We start from the raw sequence: 19,289 nt of genomic DNA on the forward strand, positions 1-19,289 counted from the left end.
AGTAACTTCATTAGTCTCTCTTGTTTTTCTTGGTCATTCTAGCTAAAGCTTTGTCAATCTTATTGATCTTTTCAAAAAAATGTGTTTTGGTTTCATTGGTATTTACTATATTCTTTTTCTGTACTTTTGTTCATCAATGTCCACTCTAATCTTTATTATGTCTTTCCTTCTGATTGCTTCTGTTTGCTCTTCTTTTTTTTCCTCCAGAGTTGTAAGGTGGAAGTTTAGTTTATTGATTTAAGATCATTCCTCTTTTTGAATCTAAGAATTTACAGCTATACATTTCCACTTGTCTTTCATATGTTTTGGTATGTTATGCTATATATTTTTTTTATTTCAAACTATTTTCTTATTTTTCTTGAGATTTCTTCTCTCACCCATTGATTATTTAGTAGCATGTTGTTTAATTTTAACACCAGTTTTTGCATTTCCCAAATTTCTTTCTGTTATTAATTTCCAATTTCCATTAAGGAGGAGCATCCTTTTATGAGTTAATTCCTTTTAAATTGATTGAGGCTTGCTTTATGGACCAGCATATGATCTAATCTAAAGAATGTTCCATGTGTACTAGAAAGGGGGGAATTCTGATGTTGGATGGAGTTCTTTGCAGAATTCTGTTGGATCTAGTATGTATAGCCTGCTGTTCAAGTCTTCTATTTCCCTGTTGATCTTCTGCATAGTTGTTTTATAGAGTATTGATAGTGGAGTATTTGTCTTTGTTTGTTGTTGAACTGTTTATTTCTCTCCTCAGTTCTATCAGACTTTGATTCATGTATTTGGGGCTCTCTTGTTAGATGGATATGTGATTATAATTTGTAATATAATTTTTATAATATAAAACATCACTCTTTAGTTATAGTAATATTTTTGCTTTGCAGTCTATTTTATCTGATGTAAGTTGCCACTATAATTTTTATTTGGTTACTGTTTGCTTTGTATATCTTTTCCCCAACTCTACTTTCAATCTACTTGTATCTTTGAATCCAAAGTGTATCTCTTGTAAGAAGCACAGAATTGGATCATGTTTTTAAAAATCAATTCTGTCAATCTCTGCCCTTTGAATAGAGAATTTAACCCATTTACTTTTAGAGTTACTAAACTCTACTCCTGTGCAGGTCCATCTCCCCTGCTGTATGTTTTGATGTCACATATTTCATTTTTGTATATTGTATGCCCAATAACATAGATTAAAATTATTTTTATGCATTTTTTTTAATTATCTAGAAAACAGTAAGTGGAGTTACTAACCAAAATAGCAATAATATTGACTTTTATATATGGCCATTATTTCCATTTGCTGCATCTTCATTCAAATTCAAGTTACTGTCTAGCATCCTTTGATTTCAACCTGAAGGACTCTATTTAGCCCTATTTCTTGTAGGGCAGGTTTAGTGGTAATGAATTCCTCTGATTTTGTTTATCTTGGAATGTCTTAATTTTCCCCTCACTTTTGAAGGACAGTTTTGTCAGATACAGAATTCTTGGTTGGCAGATTTTTCTTTCAAAATTATAAGTATTTTATTCCACTACTTTCTGGCTTCCAAGGTTTCTGATAAAAAGTCAGTTGAGGGTGGCTTATTCCGTTGAGCATCTGCCTTCAGCTCGGGTCATGATCCGGGGGTCCTGGGATCGAGCCTCGCATAGGGCTCCCTGCTCAGCAGGGAGTCTGCTTCTCCCTTTCCCTCTGCCCCACCCCCACTCGTGCTCTCTTTCTCTCAAAATAAATAAATACAATCTTAAAAAAAGAAGTCAGTTGATAATTTTATTGAGCATCCCTTGTACCTGCTGACTAGCTTCTTTTTGCTCATTTCAAGATTCTTTCTTTGTCTTTTAGTACTTCGGTTATAATGTACCTTAGTTTGGTATCGTTTGGTTTATCCTTCTTGGAGTTCATTGGGCTTCGTGGATTTGTAGATACATATCTTTCATGAAATTTGGGGAATTTTTGGATATTATCTTTTCTTTTTGAACTTATTTTTTATTTTAATTCCCATATAGTTAACATACAGTGTTATATTAGTTTCAGGTGTACAGTACAGTTATTTGACAATTATATACATTACTTAGTGCTCATCAAGATTAAGTGTACTCTTAATCCCCTTCACCTATTTCACCCATCTCCCTGCCCATCTTGCTTCTGGTAACCACCTGTTTTTTCTCTATAGTTAATTAAAGAGAGCATGTGATATGATGAGCATGGGGTGTTACACTCAACTAATGAATCATTGAACTTTATATCAAAAACAAATGAGGTGGGGCGCCTGGGTGGCTCAGTCATTAAGCATCTGCCCTCGGCTCAGGTCATGATCCTGGGGTCCTGGGATCGAGCCCCACATCGGGCTCCCTGCTCCGCCAGAAGCCTGCTTCTCCCTTTCCCACTCCCTCTGCTTGTGTTCCCTCTCTCACTGTGTCTCTCTCTGTTAAATAAATAAATAAATAAAATCTTAAAAAAAAACTAATAATGTACTATATCTTGGCTAATTGAATTTAAATAAAATAAATAAATAAAAGGAAACAAAACTTTAGTTGAAAAAAGAGTCTGTTTTTTTCTTTGTCTCCTTTTTCCCCTTTGTTTGGTTTCTTAAATTCCACATATGAGTGAAATCATATGGTATGTGTCTTTCTCTGACTGACTTTGCTTAGCATTATACTCTGTAGCTCCATCTATGTTGTTGCAAATGGCAAGATTTCATTCTTTTTTATGACCGAATAATATTCCATTGCATATATACACTACATCTTTGTTTTCATTTTCATTAAGTTTTTTATTTCATTTTTTAAAAGTTTTTTATTTTAATTCCAGTGTGGTTAACATACAGTGTTATATTAGTTTCAGATGTACAACATAGTGATTCAATAATTCTATATATTAATCAATGCTCATCATGATAAGTGTACTCTTTGATCCCCATCACCTATGTCACCTATCTCCCCACCCACCTCCCTCTGCTAACCATTAGTTTGTTCTCTATAGTTAAGAGTCTGTTTCTTGGTTTGTCTCTCTTTTTTTCTTTGTTCATTTTGTTTGTTTGTTTCTTAAATACCACATATGCATGAAATCAAATGGTATTTGTCTTTCTCTGACTGACTGATTTCACTTAGCATTATACTCTCTAGCTCCATTCATGTTACAGATGACAAGATTTCCTTCTTTTCTTGGGTAAATAATATTTCACTATATATATATAATGAAATATATATATATCCACATCCTCACCAATACTTGTTTCTTATATTCTTAATTGTTTCTTTTTTTTTTTTCATTTGAGAGAGAATGAGATAGAGAGAGCATAAGAGGGGGGAGGGTCAGAGGGAGAAGCAGACTCCCCGCCAAGCAGGGAGCCCGACGCGGGACTCAATCCCGGGACTCCAGGATCATGACCTGAGCTGAAGGCAGTCGCTCAACCAACTGAGCCACCCAGGCGCCCTCTTAATTGTTTCTTATGTTTCATATGTATATGGCACCTTTTTCTTATCCCTTCATCAGTCAGTGGACACTTGGGTTGCTTTCATAATTTGGCTATTATAAATAATGCTGCAATAAACATAGGGGAGCATATATCCCTTTGCTTTAATGTTTTTATATACTTTAATTATATACCCTCTAGAATGATTACTGGATTGTAGGGTAGTTCTATTTTTAATTTTTTGAGGAACCGGCATACTGTTTTCCATAGCGGCTGCACCAGTATGCATTCCCACCAACAGTGCACGAGGGTTTCTTATTTTCCAGAGCTCACAAATACTTGTTTCTTAGGTTTTTTATTTTCACCATTCTAACAGGGGTGAGGTGATATCTCATTGTAGTTTTGATTTACATTTCCCTGATGATGAGTGATGTTGAGCACCTTTTCATGTGTCTGTTGACCATCTGGCTGTCTTCTTTGGAGAAATGTCTTTTCATGTCTTCTCCCCATCTTTCAATTGGATTATTCATTTTTTGGGTGTTGAGTTGTATAAGTGCTTCATATATTTTTGGATACTAACCCTTTATTGGATATGTCATTTGCAAAAATCTTTCATTCAGTTGGTTGTCTTTTAGGTTTTTGATTTTTGGTTGTCTTTTAGTTTTATTGATTGTTTCCTTTGCTGTGCAGCTTTTGATTTTGATGTAGGTCCAATAGTTTATTTTTGCTTTTATTTCCCTCGCCTCAGGAGACATATCTAGAAAAATGTTGCTATAGCCAATGTTAGAGAAATTACTGCTTGTGCTCTCTTCTAGGATTTTCATGGTTGAGGTCTCACATTTACTTCCTTAACCCATTCCCCACCCCTTTATCCATTTTGAGTTTATTTTTGTGTGTGGTGTAAGAAAATGGTCCAGTTTCATTCTTTTGCATGTAGCTGTCCAGTTTTCCCAACACCATTATTTGCCATTGCATATTCTTGCCTCCTTTGTCAAATATTAATTGATCATATAATCATGGGTTTGTTTCTGGGCTTTCTCTCCTGTTCTATTGAACTGTTTTGATTACTACAACTTGGTAGTATAACTTGAAATCCAAAATTGTGATACCTCCAGCTTTATTTTTGATTTTCAACATTGCTTTGGCTATTTGGAGTGTTTTGTCACTCCATACAAATTTCAGGATTGTTGTTCTAGTTCTGTGAAAACTGCTGTTGGTATTTTGATAGGGATTACACTAAATCTGTAGATTGCTTTGTGTAGTCTGGACATTTTTTGATATTTGTTCTTCCAATACATGAACATGGAATATCTTTCCATTTGTTTGTGTCATCTTCAATTTCTTTCATCAGTGTCTTCTAATTTTCAGAGTACAGGTCTTTCACCTCCTTGTTTAAGATTATTCCTAGGGGCGCCTGGGTGGCTGAGTTGGTTAAGCAACTGCCTTCGGCTCAGGTCATGATTCTGGAGTCCCGGGATCGAGTCCCACATCGGGCTCCCTGCTCAGCAGGGGGTCTGCGTCTCCCTCTGACCCTTCCCCTCTCATGCTCTCTGTCTCCCATTCTCTCTCAGATAAATAAATAAAATCTTTAAAAAAAAAAAGATTATTCCTAGGTATTTTATTATTTTTGGTGCAGTTGTAAATGTACTGATTTTCTTAATTTCTCTTTCTGCTGCTTTATTATTAGTGTAAAGAAATGTGATGGATTTCTGTAGACTGATTTTATATCCTGCCACCTTACTGAATTCACTTATCAGTTCTAGTAATTTTTTTGGAGGAGTCTTAGTGTTTTCTATACATGGTATCAGGTCAGGTTTAGTTTTGTGCAAATAGTGAAAGTTTTACTTCTTCCTTACCAATTTGGATGTCTTTTATTCCTTATTCTTGTCTGATTGCTGTGGCTAGGATTTCCAGTACTTTGTTGAATAAAAGTTGTGAGAGTGGACATCCTTGTTTGTTCCTGACATTAGGGGAAAAAGTCTTAGTTTTTCACCACTGAGTATGATGTTAGCTCTGGATTTCTCATATATTGTCTTTATTATGTTGAGGTATGTTCCCCCTAAACCTACTTGGTTGAAGGTTTTTTATTTTAAATCATGATTGGACATTGTACTTTGTCAAATGCTTTTTCTGCATCTATTGAAATGATCATGTGGCTTTTATCCTTTCTCTTATTCATGTGATATATTATGTTGATTGATTTGCAAATATTGAACCACCCTTAAATCTTGGAATAAACCCCAATTGATCATGGTTAATGATTTCTTTCACGTATTGTTGGATTTGGATTGCTAATATTTTGTTGAGAATTTTTGCTTCTATTTTCATCAGAGATATTGACCTATAATTCTCTTTTTTTGGTAGTGTCTTTTTCTGGTTTTGCTATCAGGGTAATGCTGGCCTCATAGAATGAATTTTGAAGCTTTCCTTCCTCTTGTATTTTTTGGAATAGTTTTAGAAATATAGGTATTAGCTCTTCTTTAAATGTTTGGTAGAACTCACTTGTGAAGCCATCTGGTCCTGGACTTTTGTTTGTTGGGAATTTTGTGATTACTGATTCTCTTTCATTGCTGGTAACTGGACTGTTCAAATTTTCTTTCTTTTTTTATGTTTCAAGTTTTTATTTAAATTCTAGTTAGTTAACATATTGTGTAATATTTGTTTCAGGAGTAGAATTCAGTGATTCATCACTTACATATAGCACCCAGTGATCCTCACAAGTGCTCTCCTTAATACCAATCACCCATTTAGCCCATGTCCCACCTACTTCCCCTCCAGCAATCATCAGTTTGTTCTCTATAGTTAATAATCTCTTATGGTTTGCCTCCCTCATTTTTTAAAAATTCCTTCCCCTATGGTCATCTGTTTTGTTTCTTAAATTCCACGTATGAGTGAAATCATATAGCATTTGTCTTTCTCTGCCTGACTTACTTTGCTTAGCATAATACACTTAGCTCCATCCACATCATTGCAAATGGCAAGATTTCTTTCCTTTTGATGGCTGAGTAATATTTCATTATATATATATACACACCACATCTTCTTTATTCATTCATCAGTCAATGGACATTTGGGCTATTCTCATAATTTGGCTAGTGTTGATAATGCTGCTGTAAACATCAGGGTGCATGCCTGGGGTGCATGCCCTTCAAATCAATATTTTGTATCCTTTGAGTAAATACTGCATAGTGCATTTGCTGGGTCATAGGGTAGTTCTATTTTTAACTTTCTGAGGAAACTTCATACTGTTTTCCAGAATGTTTGCACCCGTTTGCATTCCCACCAATGGTATAAGAGGGTTCCCCTTTCTCCACACCTTTGCCAACATCTGTTGTTTCCTTTGTTGTTAATTTTAGCCATTCTGACTGGTGTGAGCTGGTATCTCATGGTGGTTTTGATTTGCATTTCCCTGATGATGAGGGATGCTGAGTATCTTTTCATGTGTCTGTTAGCCATCTGGATGTCTTCTTTGGAAAAATGTCTATTCTTGTCTTCTGACCATTTCTTAACTGGATTATTCACTTTTTGGGTGTTGAGTTTGATAAGTTCTTTATAGATTTTGGATACTAACCCTTTATCAGATATGTCATTTTCAAATATCTTCTCCCATTCCATGGGTTGCCTTTTAGTTTTGTTTAGGTTTAGTTGATTTTTTTTCCTTCTCTGTGCAGAAGTTTTTATCTTGATGAAGTCCCAATATTTCAGTTTTTGCTTTTGTTTCCCTTGCCTCCAGAGATGTGTCTAGTAAGAAGTTGCTATGGCTGAAGTCAAAGAGGTTGCTGCCTGTGTTCTTCTCTAGGATTTTGATGGTTTCTTGTCTCATATTTAGGTCTTTTAACAATTTTGAATTTATTTTTGTGTATGGTGTAAGAAAGTGGTCCGGTTGGGAAAACTGGACAACTAGATAGACTTTTCAAATTTTCTATCTCTTCCTGATTCAGTTTTGGGAGATTATATGTTCCTAGGAATTTATCTATTTCTTCTGGATTGTCCAACTTGCTGGCATGTAATTTTTCATAATACTCTTTTACAATCCTTTGTATTTCTGTGGTGTCAGTTATTTCTCCTCTTTCATTTATGATTTTCTTTATTTGAGTCGTCTCTCTCTCTCATGAGTTTGGCCAAAATTTTATCAATTTTTTCTGTCTTTTCAAAGAACCAACTTCTGGTTCCATTGATCTGTTCTATTCTTTTAGTTTCTATTTTGCTTATTTCTGCTCTAACCTTTATTATTTCCTCCCTTCTACTGGTTTTGGGTTTTGTTTGTTCTTCTTTTTCTAGCTCCTTTAGATATAAGGTTAAATTGTTTATTGGAGATTGTTCTTGCTTCTTGAGTTAGGCCTTTATGGCTGTAAACTTTCCTCTTAGGTCAGGTTTTGCTGCATCCCAAAGATTTTGGACTGCTGTGTTTTCATTTTCATTTGTCTCCATGTATTTTTTATTTCCTTTGATTTCTTGGCTGACCCATTCATTGTTTAATAGCATGTTATTTAACCTCCATGTATTTCTGCTGTTTCCAGATTTTTTTCTTGTGGTTGATTTCTAGTTTTATTTATTTATTTATTTTTAAGATTTTATTTATTTATTTGACAGAGAGAGACAGTGAGAGAGGGAACACAAGCAGGGAGAGTGGGAGAGGGAGAAGCAGGCTTCCCGCTGAGCAGTCCCCTACTATTGTTGTTATTACTATCAAACTTCCTTTATGTTTGTTATTAGCTGCTTTATGTATTTGGGTGTTACTATGTTGGGTGCATAAATATTTACCATTGGTATATCTTCTTGTTGCATTGTTCTGTTTATGAGTATATAGTGTCCTTCTTTGTCTCTTGTTACAGTCTTTGTTTTAAAGTCTATTTTTTCTGATACAAGCATTACTACACTAGCTTTCTTTTTATAACCATTTGCATGATAAGTTCTTCTCTACCCCTTTACTTTTTTTTTTTAAGAAATTTTTATTTAAATTCTGGTTAGTTAACATACAGTATAACTTTAGTTCAGATGAACAATATAGTGACCCAACACTTTCATACATCATGAGATGTTCATCACAAATGCACCATTTAATCCACCCCCCACCTCCCTTCTGGTAACCATCAATTTGTTCTCTATAGTTAAGTGTCTGAGGGGCACCTGGCTGGCTCAGTCAGTAGAGCATGCAACTCTTGATCTTAGGGTTGTGAGTTTGAGCCCCACATTGGGGGTATAGTTTAAAAAAATAAAATAAAGAGGCTGTTTCTTAGTTTGCCTCTTTCTATCTCTTTTTCTACCTTTGCTTGTTTGTTTTGTTTCCTAAATTCCACATATGAGTGAAATCACATGGTATTTGTCTTTCTCTGACTGACTTATTTCACTTAGCATAATATTCTATAGCTCTATCCATGTCGTTGCAAATTTCATTCTTTTTATGGCTGAATAATATTCCATTGCACATATACATTTACATTCAAAGTAATTATTGATATATATGTACTTATTGCAATTGTATTACTTGTTTTGTGATGGTTTCTGGATATTTTCTCTGATCCTTCCTTGTCTTTCTTTCCTTCGTGTATTACTGATTTTCTTTAGTGATATATTTGGATTCCTTTCTCTTTATTCTCTGCATGTTTATTAGTGATTTTGATATATGGTTGCCATTAGGTTTGTATATAACCTCTTCTGTATATAGCAGTCTATATTACATTGATGGTCATTTAAGTTTGAACCCATTGTTTTCTCCTATCCTCCCCATATTTTAGGTATATGTTGTTATATTTTGTATCTTTTTTTGTGAGTTCCTTGACTGATTTTTTTACAGAAATATTCATTTTCACTGTTTTTGTGTTTCTTACCTTTATACTGTGACTTTTGGTCTCTCCTTTCCACTCAAAGGGCCCCCTTTATATTTCTTTCTTTTTTTAAAGTAAACTCTGTGCCCAGTGTGGGGCTCAAACTCACAACCCCAAGATCAAGAGTTGTGTTCTCTATCAACTGAGCCAGTCACGCCCCACCTGCACCTTTAATATTTCTTGCAGGGCTGCTTTATTGGTCATGAACTCCTTTAGTTTTTCTTTGTCTGGGAAACTCTTTATCTCTCCTTCTAGTCTGAATGATAGCCTTGCTGGATAGAGTACTCTTGGCTGCAGATTTTCCCCATGCAGTGCTTTGAATATATCATGCCACTGTCTTCCAGCTTGCAAAATTTTTGTTGAAAAATCTGCTAATGTCCACAATAGCCAAATTATGGAAAGAGGAAAGATGTCCATTGACAGAGGAATGGATAAAGAAGATGTGGAATATATATACAATGGAATATTACTTAGCCATCAGAAAGGATGAAATCTTTCCATTTACATAGGAATGGATGGAACTGGAGGGTATTATGCTGAGCAAAATAAGTCAATCAGAGAAAGACAATTATCATACGGTTTCATTCCTATGAGGAATATAAGAAACAGTGCAGAGAATCATAGGGGAAGGGAGGGAAAAACGGAATGGGAAGAAATCAGGGAGGGAGACAAACCATGAGAGACTCTTAACTGTTGGAAAGAAACTGAGGGTTGTTGGTAGGGGTGGTGGGTGGGGGGATGGGATAACTGAGTGATGGGCATTAAGGAGGGCACGTGATGTGATGAGCATTGGGTGTTGTTATATGCAGCTGATGAATTACTGAACTCTACATCTGAAACTAATGATGTATGTTGGCTAATTGAATTAAACGAAAAGAAAAGAAAAGAAAAATCTCCTGCTAGCCTTTTGGCTTTTTCCCTTCTAAGTTACTGACTTATTTTGTTTGCTACTTTTAAGATTTTTTTCTTTATCACTATATTTTGCAAATATAATTACAATATGTCTTGGTGTGGGCCTGCTTTTGCTGATATTAATGGGAGTTCTCTATGCCTCCTGGATATGGATGTCTGTTTCCTTCCCCAGATTAGGGAAGCTTTCAGCTATTATTTCTTCAAATAAATTTTCTGCCCCCCTTTCTCTCCCTTCTGGTACTCCTATATACAAATGTTATTATTTTTGATAGAGTCACTGATTTCCCTAAGTCTATTCTCCTTTTGTAGAATTCTTCTTTCTCTCTATTGTTCAGCTTTATTGCTTTCCATTTCTTTCTTTTTTTTTTTTTAAAGATTTTATTTATTTTTATTTATTTATTGGAGAGCGAGCGAGCGAGAAACAGCATGAGAGAGGAGAGAGTCAGAGGGAGAAGCAGGCTCCCCGCCGAGCAGGGAGCCCGATGCGGCACTCGATCCCGGGACTCCAGGATCATGACCTGAGCCGAAGGCAGTCGCTTAACCGACTGAGCCACCCAGGCGCCCTATTGCTTTCCATTTCTTTGTCTTCTAGGTCATTGATTTGTTCCTCTGCTTCTTCCAGCCTACTGTTCATTGCATCATGCTTCTAATCTCGCTTCTTGCACCTTTCATCTCTGATTTTTTAACTCTTTTATCTCCTTGGTGAGGGTCTCACTGATGTCTTCCATTCTTTTCTCAAGTCCAGTGAGTATCCTTATGATCATTGCTTTAAATTCTCCATCAGGCATGTTACTTATATCTGTTTCACTTAGATCTCTGGCTGTGGTCTTATCTAGTTCTTTCATCTGGATAAAACCCTGTGTCTCCTCATTTTGTCTAAGTCTCTGCTTGCTTTTCAGTGTTAGAAAAGCCAGTCTGGGTCACCTGGGTGGCTTAGTCAGTTATGCCTTCAACTCTTGATTTTGGCTCAGGTTGTGATCTTAGGGCCATGAGCTCCAGCCCTGCACTGGGCTCTGCGCTCAGCAGGGAGTCTGCTTCTCTCCATCTCCCTCTCCCTTTGCCCTCCCCCACCTCAAATAAATGAATATATCTTTAAAAAAAGAAAAGAAAGAAAAAGAAAGGAAAGAAAGAAGGGAAGAAAGAAAAGAAAGAAAGAAAGAAAGAAAGAAAGAAAGAAAGAAAGAAAGAAAGAAAGAAGAAGGAAGGAAGAAAGAAAAGAAGAAAGAAAGAAAGAAAGAGAGAGAGAGAGAGAAAGAAAGAAAGAAAGGAAGGAAGAAAGAAAGAAAGGAAAGAAAGAAAGTTCTGTCTCCTGCTTCTGAAAGTAATGGCCTTATGAAGAAGAGGTCATGTAGTGCCCAGGACCTGGCGCTTCAGAGAGTATCTCCATTTTGTGCTGTGTGCACTCGCTGTTGTGTTCTGGCTGCTCTACCCTTCAGGCCAGTCATCAGAAGAGGCTCTCCTTGTTTGCTGTGGGCAGTATTTAGTCCCTGGCCTGAATGTCATGAGTTTTAACTAGGTGTGCTCTGAACTGCTTGTGAAATGAGACCTGTCACTTCCTCCACTGGAACTGAAGCCCTGCAAAACTCTCTGGTCAGGAGATGTGGTGTGGGCAGGGGTTTGTGCTGGTCTTCTGGGGGAGGGGCCTTCCATGCTGGGACTGATGTAAGTGTGATTGAGAAGGGCGGTTCCTTCAGAGCATGGGGAGAGGGGCAGCTTAGTATACACAAGTTAGGCAGCCAGTGTCTGAGCTGCACTGCTTTCCGCAGGTGGCTCTGTGTTTATGTTGAGGGGCAGGGGAAGGAAATGGCACCTGCCAGTTCCTTTATTCCTGGAGTGGTGTCTCCGTGAATGCTGCCTTTCAAGGACATTATTTAATTTCCCTACAGTGTACCCCAGGCGCTCTTCAGATCAGTTCCATGCTGTATGTCCCTGAGGTTGTTTGCCTGCCTTCTCTCCAAGAGCAGCACAGTGCCCTCAAGGCTCTATTGCAGTCAAATCCACTGACCTTTAAGCTCCACCAGTTGCAAGAACTCATAAAATCAGCCCTTCCTGTTTTCCAAGCCATTGGCTATGGGAAAACATTATCCTTGTGTGTTCCCCTGTGTGTTTCTCTCTCTCTTCCCCTTCTTTGTGACTATGTCTCCCTCCCCTCTACTGCAGCCAGGATCCATTTCTCCCCTAAACCACGTCTCTGCACTTCTTACATTCTCCAATGTGGCCTCTTCTCTCCCTTTAGTTGTGGAGTCTGTTCTGTCAGTCTTCATGTCAATTTCTGGAGTACTTAGGATAATTTGATAGTTACCTAGTTGTATTGATGGGATGAGGCAAGCCTAGTGTCCTACTCTGCCACCATCTTCCTGTCATCCCATCCCTTTACTTTCAATCTGTGTGTGTCTTTAGGTCTGAAACGAGTCTCTCGTAGGCAGCATATAGATGGGTTTTGTTTTATTATACTTTCCATCACCCTGTGTCTTTTGACATCATCCTGTGTCTTTTGATTGGAGTATTTAGTCTATTTACATTCCAAGTAATCGTTTTTTTCCAAAGATTTCATTTATTTTACAGAGAGAGAGAGAGCACAAGCAGGGGGAGCAGCAGAGGAAAAGGGAGAAGCAGGTTTCCCGATGAGCAAGGAGCCCGATGTGGGGCTTGATCCCAGGACCCTGGGATCATGACCTGCGCTGAAGGCAGACATTTAACCGACTGAGCCACCCAGCTGCCCCATCTGCCTGACTCATTTTGCTGAGCATAATAAACTCTAGCTCCATCTACATCATTGAAAATGACAAGATTTCATTCCCTTAGATCGCTGAGTAATATATAAATATTTTATATATATCACTCTTCTTTATCCATTCATCAGTTGATGGACATTTGGGCTCTTTCCATAGTTTGGCTATTGTTGATAATGCTACTATAAACATTGGGGTACCTGTATCCCTTTGAATCTGTATTTTTGTATCTTTTGAGTAAATACCTAGTAGTGCAAATGCTGGATAGTAGGGTAGCTGTATTTTAACTTTTTGAAGAAACTCCATACTGTTTTCTAGAGTGGCTGCACAAGTTTGCATTCTCACCAACAGTGCAAGAGGATTCCCCTTTCTCTGCATCCTAGCCAACACTTGTTTCTTGTGTTGTTAATTTTAGCCATTTTTCTCTGTTAGTTACTGTGGGAATCTGGCCATGTTGCTGGAGGTGAATCTCATAATATTGTGGGACTGCTTCCCCCTGGAGTTTTCAACTCTCAGACTTCTCCACACTGAGCCCCCAGTGTCTCATCAATTAAACTTCAGATTTTTCTACCCAAGCACTGATTACCACACTGGTTTCTGCTCTTGAGTCTCTGTACCAGTTAGCTGTGACTCCTTGTATCTCCCTGTGATTCTCTGATCTTGGGGTCATTGGTTTGCCCTGTGTCCTCTCATCCTCCCATCTTTTACACATCCCAAAGAATTCTTGGTTTTCCAGTATGTTCAGCTTTTTACTTGTTAAGATGGAGTGGTAATTTCTAACCTCCTTACATTCAGAACTAGAAACTGGAAGTCCTTATAGTATCTTTTAATGGAAAATATTTTCAATTTTTATAAAGTCTAATTTGCCTATCTTTTCTTTTGTTGTTTATGCCTTTGGTATCATATCCAAGAAATCACTCCCAAACCCATTGTCATGAAGTTTTTTCCCTATGTTTTCTTCTAAGAATTTTATAATTTTAGGTCTTATATTTACATCATGGATCCATTTTGAGTTCGTTTTTGTATGTGGTGTTAGGTAAGGATATATCTTCATTCTTTTTTTTTTTTTAAAGATTTTATTTATTTATTTGACAGAGAGAGACACAATGAGAAAGGGAACACAAGCAGGGGGAGTGGGAGAAGGAGAAGCAGGCTTCCCGCTGAGCAGGGAGCCCGATGTGGGGCTCGACCCCAGGACCCTGGGATCATGACCTGAGCCGAAGGCAGATGCTTAACGACTGAGCCACCCAGGCGCCCCTTGCATCCTGTTTTCCCAGCACCATTTGTTGAAAGACTCTCTTTTCTCCCATTGAATGGTCTTGGCACCCTTGTTGAACACCATTTGACTTTATATGTGAAGTTTTATTTCTGGAATCTCTATTCTATTCCATTGGTCTATATGTTTGTCTTCATGCCAGTACCACATTGTTTTGATTACTGTAGCTTTGTAATAAGTTTTGAAATTGGGATGTGTGAATCCTCCAGCTTTGTTCTTCTTGCTCAGGATTGTTTTGTCTATTTGAAGTCCCTTGAGATTCCATATTAAGTTTAGAATGAGATTTTTCTTTTTTCTTTCTTTTTTTTTAAAGATTGTATTTATTTATTTGAGACAGAGAGAATGAGAGAGAGAGAGAGAGCACATGAGAGGGGGGAGGGTCAGAGGCAGAAGCAGGCTCCCTGCCGAGCAGGGAGCCCGATGCGGGACTCAATCCAGGGACTCCAGGATCATGACCTGAGCTGAAGGCAGTCGCTTAACCAACTGAGCCACCCAGGTGCCCTAGAATGAGATTTTTCTATTTCGGCAGAAAGCATCATTAGGATTTTGGTAGGGATTACATTAAACCTGTAGATCACTTTGGTTTGTACTGACATCTTAGCAATAAGTCTTTCTTTTTTTTTTTTTTTTAAAGATTTTATTTATTTATATGACAGAGAGACACAGTGAGAGAGGGAACACAAGCAGGGGGAGCGGGAGAGGAAGAAGCAGGCTTCCCATGGAGCAGGGAGCCCGATGCGGGGCTCGATCCCAGGACCCTGGGACCATGACCTGAGCCGAAGGCAGACGCGTAACGACTGAGCCACCCAGGCGCCCCAAGTCTTTCTTTTTTTCGAGAGAGAGATGTGAGGGGGAGGGAGAAAGAGAATTTTTTTTTTTAAAGTGGAGCTTATTTTATTTTTATTATTTTTATTTTTTTATAGTACATCATTAGTTTTTTATGTAGTGTTCAACTATTCATTAGTTGTGTGTAACACCCAGTGCTCATCACAACCCATGCCCTCCTTAATACCCATCACCTGGTTATTTTTTTTTTAAAGATTTTATTTATTTATTAGAGAGAGAGGGAGAGAGCACACATGATCAGGGAGAGGCACAGAGGGAGAAGCAGGCTCCCCGCTGAGCAGGGAGCCTGGTACAGGGCTCAATCCCAGGACTCTGGGATCATGACCTGAGCCAAAGGCAGACACTTAACCAACTGAGCCACGCACGTGCCCCTTAACAGTAATATGTCTTTCAATCCATGAACATGAGATCTTTTTCCATTTATGTATTCTTTAATTTATTTCAGAAATGTTTCTGTTGTTTTCATCATACAAGTCTTTCATCTTGGTTAAGTTAATTCGTATTTTCTTGGTATTGTAAGTGAAGCTGTTTTCTTAATTTTCTGTTCAGATTTTTCACTTTTAGTATATAGTAATGCAACTGATTTTTGTGTGTTGGCTTTGTATCCTGCTACTTTGTTGAATTCATTTAATAATTTTAAGCTTTCTATGTAATCTTTAGCATTTTCTACATATGAGATCATATCCTCTCTGAACAGAGATAATTTTACTTCTTCCTTTCCATTTTGGATGCCTTTTTTTTTTTTGCCTAATTGCTCTGGCTAGAATTTCTTTTTTTTTTTTTTTAAAGATTTTATTTATTTACTTGACAGAGAAAGACACAGTGAGAGAGGGAACACAAACAGGGGGAGTGGGAGAGGGTTAAGCAGTCTTCCTGCTAAGCAGGGAGCCCAATGCAAGGCTCCATCCCAGGACCCTGGAATCATGACCTGAGCCGAAGTCAGACGCGCTTAACAACTGAGCCACCCAGGAGCCTCTGGCTAGAATTTCTAATACTATGTTGAATAGAAAAGGTGAAAACAGGCCTCCTTGCCTTGTCCTAATCTTAGAGGAACAACTTTCAGTCTTTCACCACTGAGTATGTTGTTTGCTGTGGGTTTTTCAGAAATGGCATTTTATTATATTGAGGTAGTTTCCTTCTATTCCTAGGATTTTGATTGTTTTTTATCATGAAAGAGTGCTGAATTTTGTCAAATGCCTTTTCTGCACCTATTGAGATGATCATGTTTTTTTTTTCCTTCATTCTGTTAGTGTGGTGTATTACGTTGGTTGATTCGTGTAGATTGAGGTATCCTTACATTCCAGGAATAAATCCCACTTGCTCATGGTGTATAATCCTTTTAACATGTGGCTGAACTCACTTTTCTAATATTTTTTTTGAGGATCTTAGCGTCACTGTTCATAAGGGATATTGATCTGTAGTATTCTTTTCTTGTAGTGTCTTTCTCTGCCTTTGGTATCAGGGTAATGCTGGCCTTATAGAATGAGAGTGTTCCTTCCTCTTCGTTTATGTGGAATAGTTTGAGAAGGATCAGTATTATTTCTTCCTTAAATGTTTGGTCAATTTCACCAGTGAAGCCACTGGGCCAAGGACTTCTCTTTGTCAGGAGATTTTAAAAAATTACTGATTCATTCTCCTTACTAGTTATAGGTCTATTAAGATTTTTAAAAAAGATTTACTTATTTATTTTAGAGAAAGTGTGTGTGCATAAGTGGGAGGAAGGGCAGAGGGAGAGAACCTTCAAGCTGACTCCCCGCTGAGTGCAGAGCTTGTTGCAGGCTCCATTCATATCCATGAAATCATGGTCTGAGCTTAACTGACTGGGCCACCCAAGCACCCCAGATCTATTCAGATTCTATAGCTATTTGCTCTGTGGTTACCATGGACATTGCATTTAATATCTTAAAGATATCACACTCTAATTTGAGTTTATACCAGCTTAGCTTTAACTCTGCTATTTTAACAGCTCTGATAACAAATTTTCCAGGCATTATACTCCTGCTTATTTTTCCCTTGAAGATAGTATTGTGTAGTCTTTTATTTTCATAATCACAACCATGATAATGTAGTCCATGATTAACTATTGTTTTAAGTTTCAATTAAGTGTCATCTGATCATTGTAAATGACATTTTTCTATATTGAGAATATATTCAAATTGAACAATTTTCATAAAAATAAAGAGGATGAAACATTACAATATAGCTGAAATTATAAAGATTGTAGTTTTCAAAATTAAAGCTTGATAATTATATAGTTTTCAGTTAAATGTAGATACGTTATAAAAGGTAAAATAAGTTTTTTTTTTTTAAGATTTTATTTATTTTTTAGAGAGTGAGCGAGAGAGAAACAGCATGAGAGGGGAGAGGGTCAGAGGGAGAAGCAGGCTCCCCGCTGAGTGGAGAGCCCGATGTGGGACTCGATCCCAGGACCCTGGGATCATGACCTGAGCCGAAGGCAGACGCTTAACCATCTGAGCCACCCAGGCGCCCAAAGGTAAAATAAGTTTTTAACTGTAGAAAACAAAGTATATTTAACTCAATAGTTTTATGTTTGAAATATTTGAATGCCAGTAAATTGTGGTTAGAATTTATTCTATGTATTCTTCATAGTAATAAAATGCATAAAAGGAAATTTATACCACATTAAAGTACCTTGCACATTAAAATATTAACAGTATTGCCTAAATCTACTGGTATTTTTAAAAGTTCCAAATTCTGAATTTGCTTCATTTTAAGAATAAGTGAGATTTGAAGTGTACCAGTCTTTAAAAGACATAATTGAAAATGATTGCATTAAGTAAATTGCAAATGAATATATAGACTTTTGGAAATCCGTGAATGAATCTCAAATCTACACCATTAGCCACATGATGTCGCTGTATACCACAAAGTCTTGTCACCAAAAACTAAAGGAGGAAGCTCCATTTTGTCACAGCCTGAGAGAAGACAAAAACGGCCGGGAGATATATTATTCAAGATATAAAGTAAAGAGAGTATGACTTTGAAGTGAGAGAGTGGTACCAATTTTTAGTGGTTTTGCGATGCTGTTTCCTAGGCAAGGAGGCAAGGGAGCCTTGCGTTTGTTGCTCTCCGTTCTGCTCCTCGCAGCCTGGAAGACTGGGAGTGGTCAGGTCCACTACTCGGTCGCCGAGGAGGCCAAACACGGCACCTTCGTGGGCCGCATCGCCCAGGACTTGGGGCTGGAGCTGGCGGAGCTGGTGCCGCGCCTTTTCCGGGTGGCGTCCAAAGGCCACGGGGACCTTCTGGAGGTAAATCTGCAGAATGGCATTTTGTTTGTGAATTCTCGGATCGACCGGGAGGAGCTGTGCGGGCGGAGCGCGGAGTGCAGCATCCACCTGGAGGTGATCGTGGACAGGCCGCTGCAGGTTTTCCATGTGGTGGTGGAGGTGAAGGACATTAATGATAACCCACCGGTTTTCAGAGCAAGAGAACAAAGGTTATTTATTCCTGAATCTAGACTGGTGGATTCACGTTTCCCGATAGAGGGAGCTGCTGATGAGGACATTGGTACCAACGCTCTTCTAACTTACACCCTCAGCCCCAGCGATTATTTCTCTTTGGATGTACAGGCAAGTGATGAACTCAGTAAGTCACTTTCACTTGAATTGAGGAAATCTTTGGATAGAGAAGAAACACCAGAACTTCATTTATTATTGACAGCCACTGATGGGGGCAAACCAGAGCTGGAAGGTACAGTTCAGCTGCTGATCACAGTGCTCGACGTTAATGATAATACCCCACTGTTCGCCCAGGCTGTGTACAGAGTCCATTTATTAGAAAGTACAGCAAATGGAACATTAGTGACTACATTAAACGCCTCTGATGCCGATGAAGGTGTAAATGGAGAAATTGTTTTTTCCTTTGGCAGTGATGTTCCTCTAAACATTCAAAAAAACTTCAAAATTGATTCCAACTCAGGAGAAATTAGGCTAGTTGGTAGACTGGATTATGAGGAAACAAAATCCTATGAAATTCAGGTAAAAGCAGTTGATAAAGGAAATCCTCCAATGTCGAATCACTGCAAGGTTTTAGTGAAAGTGCTGGATGTAAATGACAATGCTCCACAACTGGCAATCACACCCCTGTCTTTGCCGGTCAGAGAGGACACTCCACTCGGCACCGTCATCGCCTTTGTCTCCGTGTCCGACCGTGACTCCGGCGTCTATGGGCAGGTGACCTGCTCTCTGATGCCTGATATCCCATTCAAGCTGGTGTCCACCTTCAAGAACTACTATTCGCTGGTGCTGGACAGCGCCCTGGACCGAGA

The 19,289-nt window shown here is 38.1% G+C and overlaps 1 protein-coding gene across 1 annotated transcript in view; it reads left to right on the forward strand.

Moving 5' to 3' along the window:
- Nucleotides 1-18,042: 18,042 nt before the first annotated feature.
- LOC110591223 (protocadherin alpha-1-like) overlaps nt 18,043-19,289 on the forward strand; it is a 17,379-nt gene continuing 16,132 nt past the window's right edge. Inside the window, exon 1 of the mRNA XM_044917053.1 lies at nt 18,043-19,289. Within this exon, the coding sequence (XP_044772988.1) occupies nt 18,043-19,289 (1,247 nt within the window).

This window comes from Neomonachus schauinslandi, chromosome 7, assembly GCF_002201575.2.
Source record: "Neomonachus schauinslandi chromosome 7, ASM220157v2, whole genome shotgun sequence".
Classification (NCBI taxonomy): Eukaryota; Metazoa; Chordata; class Mammalia; order Carnivora; family Phocidae; genus Neomonachus; species Neomonachus schauinslandi.